This window comes from Abramis brama, assembly GCF_963993115.1.
Source record: "Abramis brama genome assembly, chromosome: 7".
Classification (NCBI taxonomy): Eukaryota; Metazoa; Chordata; class Actinopteri; order Cypriniformes; family Leuciscidae; genus Abramis; species Abramis brama.
In genome coordinates this window covers 39,739,806-39,754,023 of record NC_139969.1, presented here as the reverse complement: position 1 = coordinate 39,754,023, position 14,218 = coordinate 39,739,806, and the positions used below count along the sequence as shown (strand labels likewise).

Here is a 14,218-nt window from a genome sequence, read left to right as displayed (position 1 = left end):
ACAAACTTTTGATGGGTACTGTATATAGAATACACAGTATAAACAGAATAAATATATAAACGTTTTGCAATGATCACTCAAATGTGGTGATCAAACACTTGTGTGACAAAGATATGTAATGGAGGCAGGGTGAATGATAGAATGAGAATTTGAGCTGTAACCAAACTAGTTTGCATTGCATTTTATATTATATTATATTCTAAATACTGTTGCATAATCTTCACTAACGACTTTGTCTTTTAATTTAGTCACGTTATTTAAAACATACCTTGTATCAATAAATATATCAAAAGTGTCACTGACAAAACCTTATCTTCTATTTTTAATCTTAATTTCTCTAATATCTACCAGTGGAGGAAGAACTCAGATCTTTTTAGTAAAGTAAAATTAATAATATCATAATGAAAACGTTTTTAATTACATATGTACAGTAGTTTTATACTATTTTAAATAAGTAGTAAGCAAAATGTACTAAACGTGAAACTAGGCTATAGGGCTGGACCCGAATATTCGTTCGGTGGGTTGGTATTTGATTTGAAAATTTGACATTCGTTTTTTTTTTCACATCTGGGATCCCCTGCGAAACGGTTCTCATTCGCGCTTGAATAAGGCCGGCGACACACTGACTGCGTGGCATGGCCGTTTTTATTTCGGCTCCCATGTTAACAGGTTGGAGTTTGCACACTGCCTGCGTGAGACGCGTCTCTCAGGCGCGGCTCGAGCCACGCGGAAAACGCATGCATGCTAGAAATAGAACTGACGCGCAAGTGTTCCAGCAACGGGAGTATTCTCTGGCTAGAGCGCAGAACAGCGGAGTTTGTATGGACGAAGTGCATGTCTGAGCTTGTGTTTTGGGTTAAGCTGTGTTGCTTTGACATTGTGGAAAATAGAATAATAGAAACAAAATGTATTAGCCTTTTTACCCGTTATTATCAATCTAAATTAATCTCGTTTTTTAATTTAACTTAATTTCGTTTTTCTTTATTTAAATTTCGTTTAATTTCTTTATTTAAATTTCGTTTTTCTTTATTTCAATTTCGTTTTTCTTTATTTAAATTTCGTTTAATTTCTTTATTTAAATTTCGTTTAATTTCTTTATTTAAATTTCGTTTTTCTTTATTTAAATCTACCCTTTACTGTGTCAGTAATTTTGTTAGTCAGAAAAATATTAGACTACCTTAAAAGTATTGCTTAATTTAACAGACCTGTGTGTGTGCGTTTTATATCACTAATGCAGTGTCTATTCTTGGACGCGTTCTCTGCCTGTGAGGGCCGCTTCTCGCTCGCGCTGTTCTGTAGTTTACTAAAAGTGTATTAATTCTGAACGTGTGGCGTCTCGCGTGTCCATCTGGCTACTCTTAATGCAAAATGGCCCTATATAAAGTGTTATAATTACATAAATTATTGGATTATTGCTTGATGTTGTAACGTAGCAGAATGAGCTTTAACACTGTGTCTACACCGGATGCGGCCGTTATTTTTTTGCCACTTTTGCCCGTTCTTTGTGACAGCTTTTAGGTGCTTTATTGGCAGCGCCATCCTTACATAAATCACTGCACGCTGCATTTTTTTAAATATTAATTTATCGGCCATTATAAATGCCGATACCGATAGTTAGGAAAATGCCTAATATCGGCCGATAATATCGGCCGATATATCGGTCGGGCTCTAATTTTGACATTGACGAGTGTTGTTAGTCCGCTGAAGCAGCTCAGATGAGGTCGTTTATTATGGAATTATTCTTGAGCCAATAATAATGAACGTAGCTTTTCAAGAAACTAATGAAAATATAAATTGAAACTAAATAAATTATCTCTGAAACTGAAAAAGAATAAATCGCAGGCAAATTTTTTGGCTGAGATGTTTCTACTGGAGAATGACAAAAAAAGTCATTTTGAGAAAACGGCAGTTAAAGAGTTAAATAGCTCTGAATGAGATTTCGTCGTTAGCTTTAAATCCCCCTTTGGACATTCACGATTGGTTACTGATAGAAAGGAAATGCCCATATTTGGGTTACATAGCGTTGTGCAGGAGACTCAAGAGCTTTACAACGATACCGGTCATGACAGACTTCAGTGAACAGACGGATCTCGGCGTGTCGCGTTGTAATGCTGACTTCCTGGTAAATTCGGGAGAAAATTACTGCCGCAAGTAAACAAAATGTAATAAAATAAACATCTTAATGTATATTTTCAATGTTTTCTTTATAGCAGCTTGAAAGAACACATATTGAAGGAGTAAACTAGCCCAGCATCTCAAAACTGACCACTGCATGAAGAATCTGTGTTTTTGCCTGCCGTGTCTCGCCTTAAAAGATCTAATAATATTTTCATTACATTTATGAGCACTTTAGTCTCTGAGTCTGAACAAACGACACGCGTCAGTTTAACACAGAAATAATAAAGACATAGTAACTTTTTTGTCCATTGTACTTTTAATTCGTCTACATCATTGTGTTCTGTGTATCAGCTTCCACCTCGCATTCAGCCAATCACACGCTCCGAAAGCACGCTTCTACCTCAGATATCGTGACGTCGCTTCCACTTTACTTTTCAGCCTGGAAGAACCAAATTGCTCAGAAAAACACAAAAATAACAATAAATAACAAAAATAGAGTGCTTTTATTATTTTCAGTGATGTGCAGCCTATACATATCTGTTCAAAAAATGTGGAAAAAAAAATGTATCTCAAAAAATGTGTTTTAGTGGGTTTCATGACCCTTAAAAAATTATATGACATGAATGTGTAAACTAACATAAATAGATCAAGACAACCTTTGTATTCTTACAATGTTGGTAGTATATTTAACCCCCTAAAGTCGGCGGTATCGCCGGCGATACCAGCTTGCTTTTTTTTTATCAGTGTAAAAGAAACTCATAAAAACTCTGTTGACTTTGATTTTCCATAGGAGTTTCATACATCAATCGATTCTGTTAAATGTGTATTATTTTTGTGTATACTCACAATAAAAACAAAGTGTTGTGCTTTTTGCCAAATAAAGAAAAATAAACACGAAGCGAGTTCTGCCTTCTCTCTGCCAGTGAAGTCCATTCTGAAACGCGTCCGAAAATGAACTGTAGCTCAGCGAATACTCAGTCAAACAGACATACAGACACACAGGCATGAAGCTTGAATTCTCTTCTTTTAAATGAAGCAATTTATTTAAAAAACAAATATTCTCATCTTGTGAAATCTGTATTAAAAGAGAGCGATTCCAGTCGACCTCATTACAGCTCATTCAGATGTAATGTGACACGCCCACGGAGAGCGCGCGCTATTCAAATGCAAATGGCTGAGGCAATCCGCGCAATCCTGTGAACGCCCCCATATCAGCTCGAGAAAACAAGTTTATTCAGATCATTACTTGTTTACACCGTCTTGCAGCGCTGTGAGGAATAATAATAATGGAAAATGTACCTCAGAAGTGCGGGTATATCGAGGAGCGAGCTGAGGAATGCTGTAGTAAGTTTTTCTTCCTTCTCACGTGAATCGGTTTCTGTTTATGAATGAATGAACGGCAGAGATGCGCTGTTTACCACAGCTCGCAAAAAGACAGTTTAAGTTTAAATTTAAATCGCGTGTGTGAATGAATGATGATGTTTTAGCAAACTGTATTGCTATACTGAGATGAGTAAAAATCGACTGAAATATGTTGAAATAAAATGTAGGCCATTTGTATAAGCAACGTATTAAACTGCAAATTAACATTTATATGCCCTAATATTTCATGAAAACAACGTTACAGTCAGGCGAAATATGAAAGACAACATTTTGTTGACTAGATTGAGGATAGTGATTAGGGATAGGGATGTATGTGTGTGTGTGTGTGTGTGTGTGTGTGTATGCATATATATATATATATATATATATATATATATATATATATATATATATATATATATATATATATATATATATATATATATATATATATATATATATATATGTGTGTGTGTATATATATATATATATATATATATATATATATATATATATATATATATATATATATATATATTGTAGCGACAATGCCTCTATTTTAGGGAATTTATTAGCTCAACTGAGAGGTGATATTCATGAGATATGAATATGTATATGTCGTTTACACAAATTAATTTATTCCAAATAGGGAATAGGTCAAACCTCACCTTATATCAATAATTAACACGATTATTCGTAGTAACTACTGATATAGGTGGATAGAATTATATTTTAATTAGGGGAAATTTAGATAGAAGGTAATGTTCATTTATTATGCAAACTATATGTCCTGCAGATAGCATGTACAATTTCTGAACAGAAACCTATTGGTCTTTAACACCAACACATAACCCTCCTGTTGGCCACCAGGAGCGATATCTGTGTGTTTTAGACAAATTAGATATTTTAATAGTAAAATCGAAAGTAGAGCTGTAACTTAAAATCGCACTTTCAGGGACTTCAGTAATGGAACAAGATGAGACAAACTTAATTCAAAAGATTATGGAATTTAATATAAAACAAGCTAAAGATTACATGTACTAATCAAAACACTCAGGAGTAAATATGCATAACAAACAAAACAAACAATATGACACGATCGTAATAAGAAATAAAAACAAGGTTATGAGAGAGAGAGTGTGAGAGAGAGAGAGAGAGTGAGAGAGTGAGTTAGAGTAATTTAAATGTGTGTGTAGAATTGTGAGAGCGTGTAGGAGAATGTGTGTGTGAGAGAGCACGTGTGGGAGAGGGCGTGCGTGGGTGTGTGAGAGTGTAAGTGTGTGTGTGTGTAAGAGTGTAGAAGAGTGTAGAAGAGTCGGAGAAAGAAAGGCAAAACAGTTTCATAAGTTCCTTCACAACAAGACCCCAAAGCTTCTAGTAATTCTTAGACAAACGTAGAACAGCATTTCTTTGGATTGCGAATTTAGAAATATACTTTACGTATTTTGCCAATGGCCCTCGTGTGTGCGTCTGTGTGGACAAAAGAGCCTGGAAACACGTGGTCAGCTGCGGAGTTGTTGCGATGGTAACTCAGGGCGTGCGCAAACTTTAACCAAAGATGATTTTAGTCTTAAGTTGGTTAAGTTGAGTTTTAAGGAAATTATCAAACTGAGTATCAAGAAAAGAAAAACTTAGAATAAAACGAAATAAAAGCAAACAAAGGTTTCTTGGAGGAAGGAGGCGGGTCTCTCTCTCTGGCGAACTGCCCAGAATGGAGCGTGGTTCCATGTTATGAAGGAAACCAGCCACGCCTTCTCCACGTCCCTAGACCAATCATTTGGCGGATGTATGTGGCGCCAAACTTTCTTTGTTCAACTAAGTACATGCCCTCTGGATAGAGAGGCAGTGGAGATTTAAACCGTTATAACTGATATAAATGACAGAATGCATAATTTTATACTTTGAGTTAAGAATTCAACACCGTTGGTTCTTCCTGAACACGACGATACCACGGATCGTGATTATAGCAGTTAATAACAAAGAGTTACATGATTCTTCAATATAATAAGCATTTCACTTTTTGATTATACCATAAAACTTAGTTATAATGGTCTTCCATATAAGGACCATGAAACCCAACACAAATACATTTCAAAATACATTGGCAAAGGGTGATTTTTGGCCACTATGTCCAGGGATGAGAGTGTCTCTGTGTTTTTGCGTGTGTGGGGTCACTTGCAGTTCGAACGCGTGGTGAGTTCGCTGGGTGAACTCGCGTCCTCCCCCCTCAGGGGGATCAGTATATGTGTGTGCGCTTTCTTGAATTGACGAGATTAGCAGTGACCACATGTTTGACATCTGGCCGGACACTGTTTTATTGTCTTGAAGTGTTAATCAGTTGTCAAGAAAAGGGGGGGGTTTGCGAGATCGCCTGACAACGCGGCGTCGCAGATCACCGCAGAGCAGTAAAACAAAATGTTTTTTGTTGATTCAGGAAGAAGAGATCTGTGTTTCCAGATTGGCGATCAATGATTTACTCGCCTAGTAGGCGCCAAACAGTCTTGCACGTCCTGAACGTCGGAGTCTCCGACAATAGAGGGTGTTTGTGAATGGGGATTCCAGTAATTTAATCAAGTCCCACAGATAGAAAGGGGGTTGATCACGGGAGGAAAAGAGTACTTTTCATCCCATGCAATCTGATCATGTGTTTTGCGTTACAATATATATATATATATGTGTTTGTGTGTGTGTATGAAGAGTTCAGATGCAAAAGCCTCTAAATGCCATCTGAAATTTTCTTCTAGAATGATCATTTTTATGAAGCTTGTATATTTAAGTTAGTTATAGGTGACACACCTGAATGAATGGCTCATTAAGTATGCAGGGGCATTGTCTCATCAGGTGTGAACCACTAAATATGCATGATCGTTTACGCCCCATCCGCATATTGCCTTTCCAAACTAAAAGTGTTTTGCATCGTTTTATGTGAATGATTAGGCAGGATGATTTTCACATCATTTTGAAGAAAAAACTCTAGGCGACGACATCCATTAGTCAAAAGTCTTATTGACATATATTTAGTATGTGTTTTGTGGCCTTATTTCAGAAACTCATTTTTAGTTTTTTCAATAACTATGCATAAACATTATTCTCTCAAAAATGAAAACATGTACATACATGTGGCTCACATATCATGGTAGTCCTGTTTGTGCTAAATAGAGTGTAATTTTTTTTTTGCCATTGATATGTTTATAAGCAACTGAAAAAAGCACAAATGTCAGGGCATGTCAGAACATCTCAAGGACCCCAAAAACACCCCAGACCCCAGAGGGTTAAATGAACAATGTGTAGTCTTTCTCTGTGTTCCCTGAACCTGGATATCCCTGTTTATTTGTCAGCAAAATCTGCTGGATGAAGCTAAACACGTTAGTTGATCATCATAAACTTTTCTCTTTCTGTCTTCAGTCTGTATAGATGCAGAATTACAGAGAAACAGAGTCTCATCCTGACTTCAGCTCTGAAATCAAACCCGTCACACCTGAGAGAGCTGGACCTGAGCGTGAATAAACTAGGAAACACAGGAGTGAAGCACTTATGTGACGTACTGAAGGATCCACACTGTAAACTGGAGAGATTGAGGTCAGTCACATTCACATACAAGAATCAAAATGCTTAAAATCACTTCAACAGTTTAAACTAAAACACTTTATACTCAATATCTCACAATGAGTCTGAGTTCACATTATATTTCTGCAAACATGTTCACTTTAGTATTTTAGTATTATCTGGTGAAATAAAGATGAAGATCTCTTCCTCTGTTTTATTTGCTGATGAAGATGATGTGACTTTACAGAATAAAGAGTTTTCTTTTCTTCTGTCTTATTTTCTTCTCTCTCTGCTAATGTAGTTTAAGATACTGTGATATGACAGATGAAGGTTGTTCTGATGTGACTTCAGCTCTGAAATCAAACCCGTCACACCTGAGAGAGCTGAACCTGAACGTGAATAAACTAGGAGACTCTGGAGTGAAAAACCTCAGTGATCTACTGATGAACCCACAATTCAAGCTGGAGAAACTAGAGTCAGTATCATTATACTGTACAGCAATTACAGTGTGGCTGAAGTTTATTTATTTGAAGACAGCAGGGCTTATGTTTCATTGTTTATAGCAGTGCACTTTCTGGGTTTCCCCTATTGGTCACATTTTTATGTGTTTTTTATCTAGATAGTAATTGTTTAATTTCCAGCATTTGATACAATGCACTGATTGTGTACATGCAGAAATCTGCCTTTTCAACAGAGAATAAAGAAGAGAGACGTCAAATAAATAGTTAAACTGAAAGAGAAGAAACAGTGTCTTCCAGCACACAGAACTAGTGTGACTGGGTTTCAGAACAGACTATTGGAAACTAAATGCTGCTGTAGCTCTTCAATAAGATGATCATCATAGATGTGAACTATTGTTATTTCTCTGTCTTCAGTCTGAGTTACTGCAGTATTACAGAGAAACAGAGTCTCATCCTGACTTCAGCTCTGAAATCAGACCCGTCACACCTGAGAGAGCTGAACCTGAGCGGGAATAAACTAGGAAACACAGGAGTGAAGCTCTTATGTGACGTACTGAAGGATTCACACTGTAAACTGGAGAGATTGAGGTCAGTCACATTCACAGACAAGAATCAAAATGCTTAAAATCACTTCAACAGTTTAAACTAAAACACTTTATTCTCAATATCTCACAGTGAGTCTGAGTTCACATTATATTTCTGCAACCATGTTCACTTTAGTATTTTGTGATCTGGTGAAATAAAGTTGAAGATCTCTCTTCCTCTGTTTTATTTGCTGATGAAGATGATGTGACTTTACAGAATAAAGAGTTTTCTTTTCTTCTGTCTTATTTTCTGCTCTCTCTCTCTGCTAATGTAGTTTAAGAGGCTGTGATATGACAGATGAAGGTTGTTCTGATGTGACTTCAGCTCTGAAATCAAACCCGTCACACCTGAGAGAGCTGAACCTGAGCTGGAATGAACTAGGAAACTCTGGAGTGAAAAACCTCAGTGATCTACTGATGAACCCACAATTCAAGCTGGAGAAACTAAAGTTAGTATCATTATACTGTACAGCAATTACAGTGTGACTGAAGTTGATTTATTTGAAGACAGCAGGGCTTATGTTTCATTGTTTATTGCAGTGCACTTTCTGGGTTTTCCCTATTGCTCACATTTTTATGTGTTTTTATCTAGATAGTAATTGTTTAATTTCCAGCATTTGATACAATGTACTGATTGTGTACATGCAGAAATCTGCCTTTTCAACAGAGAATAAAGAAGAGAGACGTCAAATAAATAGTTAAACTGAAAGAGAAGAAACAGTGTCTTCCAGCACACAGAACTAGTGTGACTGGGTTTCAGAACAGACTATTGGAAACTAAATGCTGCTGTAGCTCTTCAATAAGATGATCATCATAGATGTGAACTATTGTTATTTCTCTGTCTTCAGTCTGAGTGGATGCAGTATTACAGAGAAACAGAGTCTCATCCTGACTTCAGCTCTGAAATCAAACCCGTCACACCTGAGAGAGCTGAACCTGAACTGGAATAATCTAGGAAACACTGGAGTGAAGCACTTATGTGCCGTACTGATGGATTCACACTGTAAACTGGAGAGATTGAGGTCAGTCACATTCACATACAAGAATCAAAATGCTTAAAATCACTTCAACAGTTTAAACTAAAACACTTTATACTCAATATCTCATGATGAGTCTGAGTTCACATATTATTTGTGTAAAATTCTTCACATTCATGATTTGTTTGTAAGATAATCTCTCTTCCTCTGTTTGTGTCTTTCTAGTCTATATGACTGTGACATTACAGATGTTTCTTCTTTAACTCAGTCTTTGACTAACTCAAAAGCACTGCAGTTTTTAAAAGAGCTTGATCTGAGAGACAATAAGATAGGAGACTCAAAGCAGCGGCTCAGAGACGTGATACGAGACTCAAACTGTGTCCTGAGGTGAGGAAACATCACTTTGAGATATTAAAGAGATCTTCATTTACCTCTGATATGTGAACAAACCTTTCAAACATTCGTGAAAGGAAATTATCATTAAGCTTTATTGCAACAAAGGGTTTGTGTGAGAACAAAATATGAAGTTATTGAAATGTTCAACACAAAGGAGGAAAGAGAACAAAAGCTCACTGTCACAGCTTTATACATCAACACCTGCTTTATTAACTGTGTCAGTAGAAGTGAATCATTTCAGTGTGAAACAGACTTGGTCAGATTGTAGGAAAACGCTGCACTCCTGCTAAAATCAGTGCAGCTCCAGCTTCAGCTCACAGCGTCCAGCTCACATGAGAAATGTCTCTGTCTCTAGTGTGTTTTTACTGTGACAAGCAACACGTCACACTACTTTACACTTACTTTACTCTCAGTTATTTACTAAGAGCCTACAAACATGTTTAAACTAGAGGACAAACGGCTTTAACTAAAGGTTTGTGTTTGAACTCAAAACAACATTTGTATTTGCTCCCTGTGGTTTATTCCATACGCCGTACACTCATTAGTTTCTCCTTTACAGAGACTCAATAGGAGTCGCACCGACACACACACACAAACATATGAACATGATTCAGGTTTTAAATCTATTATATTATAAAACCCAAATATCTGTGCAAGATCATGTAAAGTCAGTAATTAATCTGATTACAGGAATTCAGTTTAACTTAAAAAAAAACAGTAATTGAAATATAATAATTTTCACTTTGTTCCTCTGAACACTGATTGTTTTCTCTTCTGTTCCTCTTTACAGAGATTAAGATCAATCACCAAACTCTGATGGATGCGTTATATCATAGTGTGAAATGATCATGAGAGGAGCAGAAACCATCAGGTGATCCACATAGGGTTGCCAACTCTCTGAAATGGAAACAAGGAACGGGGGGGGGGGGGCGGTCCGGTCCGGTCCGGTCCGCTCCGGTGACACGCCCCCCAAGGAAGAACATTTTGAAAACATTTTTTAAAAATAACTCCTGAAATGATGACTTCTGGTGAATATTGTGGAAACTAATTGATATATTTAGATAAATATATTTAATATATTTAATAGATTGTAGCATATTATAATACAACTTATTAGGCCTATATTTATAGAATAGCAAAGTAGGCCTAATCAATATACAAGACTGAACCACATAAGTTAGATGTGAAATATAAAGCCTATCATGATCATTTTGCCAACAATGAACCATGGATTTGTTTAGTTGATAATACGTTTTATTTTTAACTAAAACAAATACAATATATAACATTCAAAACTTATCGGCTTAGACTGCATTTGAAGAAAAATAAACAACAGTTTTCTGTAGCCTTGTGCAAACTTATTCAATAGAATTAGACTTCTAGAATGTTCTTTCCAGTGCAAAAAAAAATATATTTAATTTAATTAGACAACATTTTAAGGAGGTGTAGTGCAAATATATTTATATAATTATACTTCCATCATAGTTAACTTTCTTTCCAGTGCAAAACAATAATATAAAAAACATAAATAAAAAAACAGCTAATGAAGAAAATCTAAAATATTGCACTCAAATACTGCATTCAAGCAATACAACACCTGTATGTATGCACATGGAAAATCTCACAGAAATAAATAAACCTCCAGACTAAGCACATTGTGCAGCTATTTTTTCCATGTACTTTTTTGATTTCTTTACAATGTTAGGCTAAACCTGTACTATCTCTTTTAATATAATCACTTTCTTATGAACTATATTTGAGTTTTAAAAATCCACATGATTACATAGCCTACCATATCAGCCTCTGGAGACGTCTGATGGACAAGGAACCTTGACATCGCTCGGCCGTGTATTCATTGTCCCTTACGCATTCCAGCCACGGGTAGTCATTTTCCCATTCAATTCTATATTTTTGTGCTCTTTCTTTTTCGCCGGCTGCTCGGAGGTAGTCATTTTTACATTTCCCGCTGTTGTTACTTGTCGTCATCGTTGCTACGATACATGACTCACAATAGGCTTGTTTGAGATGAGCAAAATCTGCGCAGAACCGATCACCGGTGATCAGCGCGAGATGCATGCCGGTTAGAAATGTGTCCGAGTGCGGTCCGCCTTGCTCTGATGTCATGCTGACGTATGTCAAGAATCTCTCGCGGACGTGTCGGATTCTGCAGTCGAGCACAGTTGCTCTCCACCGACTGCGCTGATCAAAAGCACGATGGGAAACGACTTGCTGACGACACAGCTTAATGCTCATTGGTTTAAACAACTGTGATGTATTGTTCTCTTTTAAAATGTTTTGATTTTAAAACTCTAATATCATGTTTTATGTTTTTATGTTTTATTTTATATTCCCAAACTATCTGACAGTGCGATCTCTTTGGGTTATGCAATTAAATTTGTATAAAAAAAACACACAAAAAAAAAAACACATAGGCCTATGTCTGTAATAAAGAAAAAATTATTGATAAACATGTATTTGGAATGGAATTAAATAACAAGTACTTTGGGTGTCTTGTTCATTTTATTTATTATCATATAAAAGCAACAGAACTTGAATTACATCCAGTTTATTAGCAACACTGTGCACGAGCGTGAATCCCGCGATATCCATCTTTGATCTCGCAGGTGTCAGATCCACTACGAGAAGAGAGATCTGTCCGGCTTGCCTGCGCTTTTTTCACTCCTCCACTCACTGCAGCCGCCTACTCTCGCATACATTTCAGGCGAGGCAAGGCGCATCTCAAACAAGCCTAATGACTGAAACGACCAATTAAAAGGGCATTCTCTGATGATGTTCCAAGATGTTAAAAACGCTACGCTGATCATAGACAAACAGGGGGAGAAATTAGTATCTACCGCACCGTCGGGTTTTTTTTTTTTTCTTATCGCCTACAAATGTCTTCGTTCATAGTCTGACATATATTAGAAGCTATATGTGTCTGTCATGGATTTGCACTGAATTGATTCTCAAAAATACGGAACAAAGTGCATTCCGTATCAGTTCAATACGGAACAAGACTTTTATGTGTCAAATACGGAACGATTCCGTATTATACGGGACGGTTGGCAACCCTAGATCCACAGAAGAGTCTCACTACTGTCTATGAGGAGAAATAAATGTGTAAATGTGTTTCATACAGGTGGAAGAGACTCAGACTTCACAATTAAATAAAGCAGCGTGTGTGTTAGCATGCGTATTAGAAACATGTGATATTGAATGATTCATGTTGGTTTATTATTCAGCCAAATGATGGTTTAGTTGTAATTAAAGGAGGAACAGAGGAAGAAGCTCAGATGAGTGTCAGCAGAAATCTTCAGTATCAGGCCTGCAAATATAATAATGTTTAGACTGAACTCTTCCATAATTATTAAAATTTTTCTAATCATGAACGTGATTGTCAAGTATAGCACATGAATGGTTCAAAAGATATAAAGTTTACATGTAACTTTTAAACATTTACATTATCTCTCTTACATTTTATACACAGAATATCTTTATTGTTTTATTGTATATGAAGTTAGTTATGTGTGTGTGTGTGTGTCTGTTGCTGATGCACAGATCTACAGTATATTGTCTTTGTTCTGTGGATGAAGTCTCTTCTCCTCTACAGACCGACTAAACATGTTTACCAGTTAACAGCATTTGTGTGTGTTTCACTCGCTCCTCAGATAGCAGACGGATGTGGGCCACTTCAGGCACTGATGCGGCACTGCAGGCCTTCTTATGGCCCGAATGACTAATCTGGGTGTAAACCAAATATGGCCCACATACTGTATGTTGAAGCAAATGTGGCCCAGTTATCTTAAAACATATCTGGGCCAGTTTTGGCAAAGTGTGTGTGTGTGTGTGTGTGTGTGTGTGTGTACTGTGCAGCACAAACACAGACATGCACTAGCTCTTACAGTCAGTTAACTGTACATGTTGGTGGATTTTTTTATGGTCTTGGAACGAAACTGAATATTTGGCTGAGATACATTTTGAGTTGCTGTGTGTAAAAATCTTTGCTGTGGTTTCAAGCAGGACATATTCTTGGGTCAACATTTTTTTTTCATCTTGGAACACAATTCCTGTCCAGAAACCCAAACCCTACACATAACTTATCCTTAAAGAGGGAAATGACAGGTAAATAACCAGCACCAAACCCTGGTTGTAAGCATAAACTCAACATAAACTGTAAACTTGTCACTCAAATATGATTTGTTGATTGGAATGCAGGATTAATAAAGATGTTTATCCAGAAACATATTTGTTGAAATCACATTCACCTGTAAGGCAGTGTCATCTTATAAACTGCTTGACCCTGATATTCAAAGAAAAAAGAATACATTTTTAATTTGTCTTACATTTTGACATTTTTATAAATAACAATAGCCTATCAAGTTAATAAAATAGTTCATATTATAAAAACACTTGACATTTAATCGTATTAGATGGTTTCTTAATTGCATACATCTTCAATAAACGTTTGCAATTGGTTTGACAAGGGTTTTTATGCATGTTTGTTCTGCATGTACAAAGTTCTGACCAGAAGGGGTCTCCAGGGTGTGGCGTTTCCAGCGCTGCCAATCAACGTTTCTCCTCGAGCGTCGCCAAGTAAATGTAGGATTCTCTCATTTGCCCGCTACTCCCTCGCCTTAGTTTCAGCCAATCAGGTGTTCGACCCACACGCAACCTAATTAATATTCATAAGCCAATCCTTCAACAGAGTAGGCGGCGGTTTAATCAATCAATAAGACCAAAGCTCCGATGCCTAAACGTGTTTTGCGATTATTTT

General features: G+C 36.6%; 1 protein-coding gene across 1 annotated transcript in view; it reads left to right on the top strand.

Annotated features, from left to right (window-relative positions):
* LOC311087282 (NACHT, LRR and PYD domains-containing protein 12-like) overlaps window positions 1–9,439 on the top strand; it is a gene marked incomplete at its 3' end in the record, with an annotated part of 349,673 nt that extends 340,234 nt beyond the window's left edge. The window contains exons 18-20 of the mRNA XM_084120582.1: window positions 8,347–8,520; window positions 8,920–9,093; window positions 9,274–9,439. Coding sequence (XP_083976708.1) covers window positions 8,347–8,520; window positions 8,920–9,093; window positions 9,274–9,439 — 514 coding nt within the window. The remainder of the gene's footprint in view (window positions 1–8,346; window positions 8,521–8,919; window positions 9,094–9,273) is intronic.
* Between the last annotated feature and the right edge of the window lie 4,779 nt (window positions 9,440–14,218).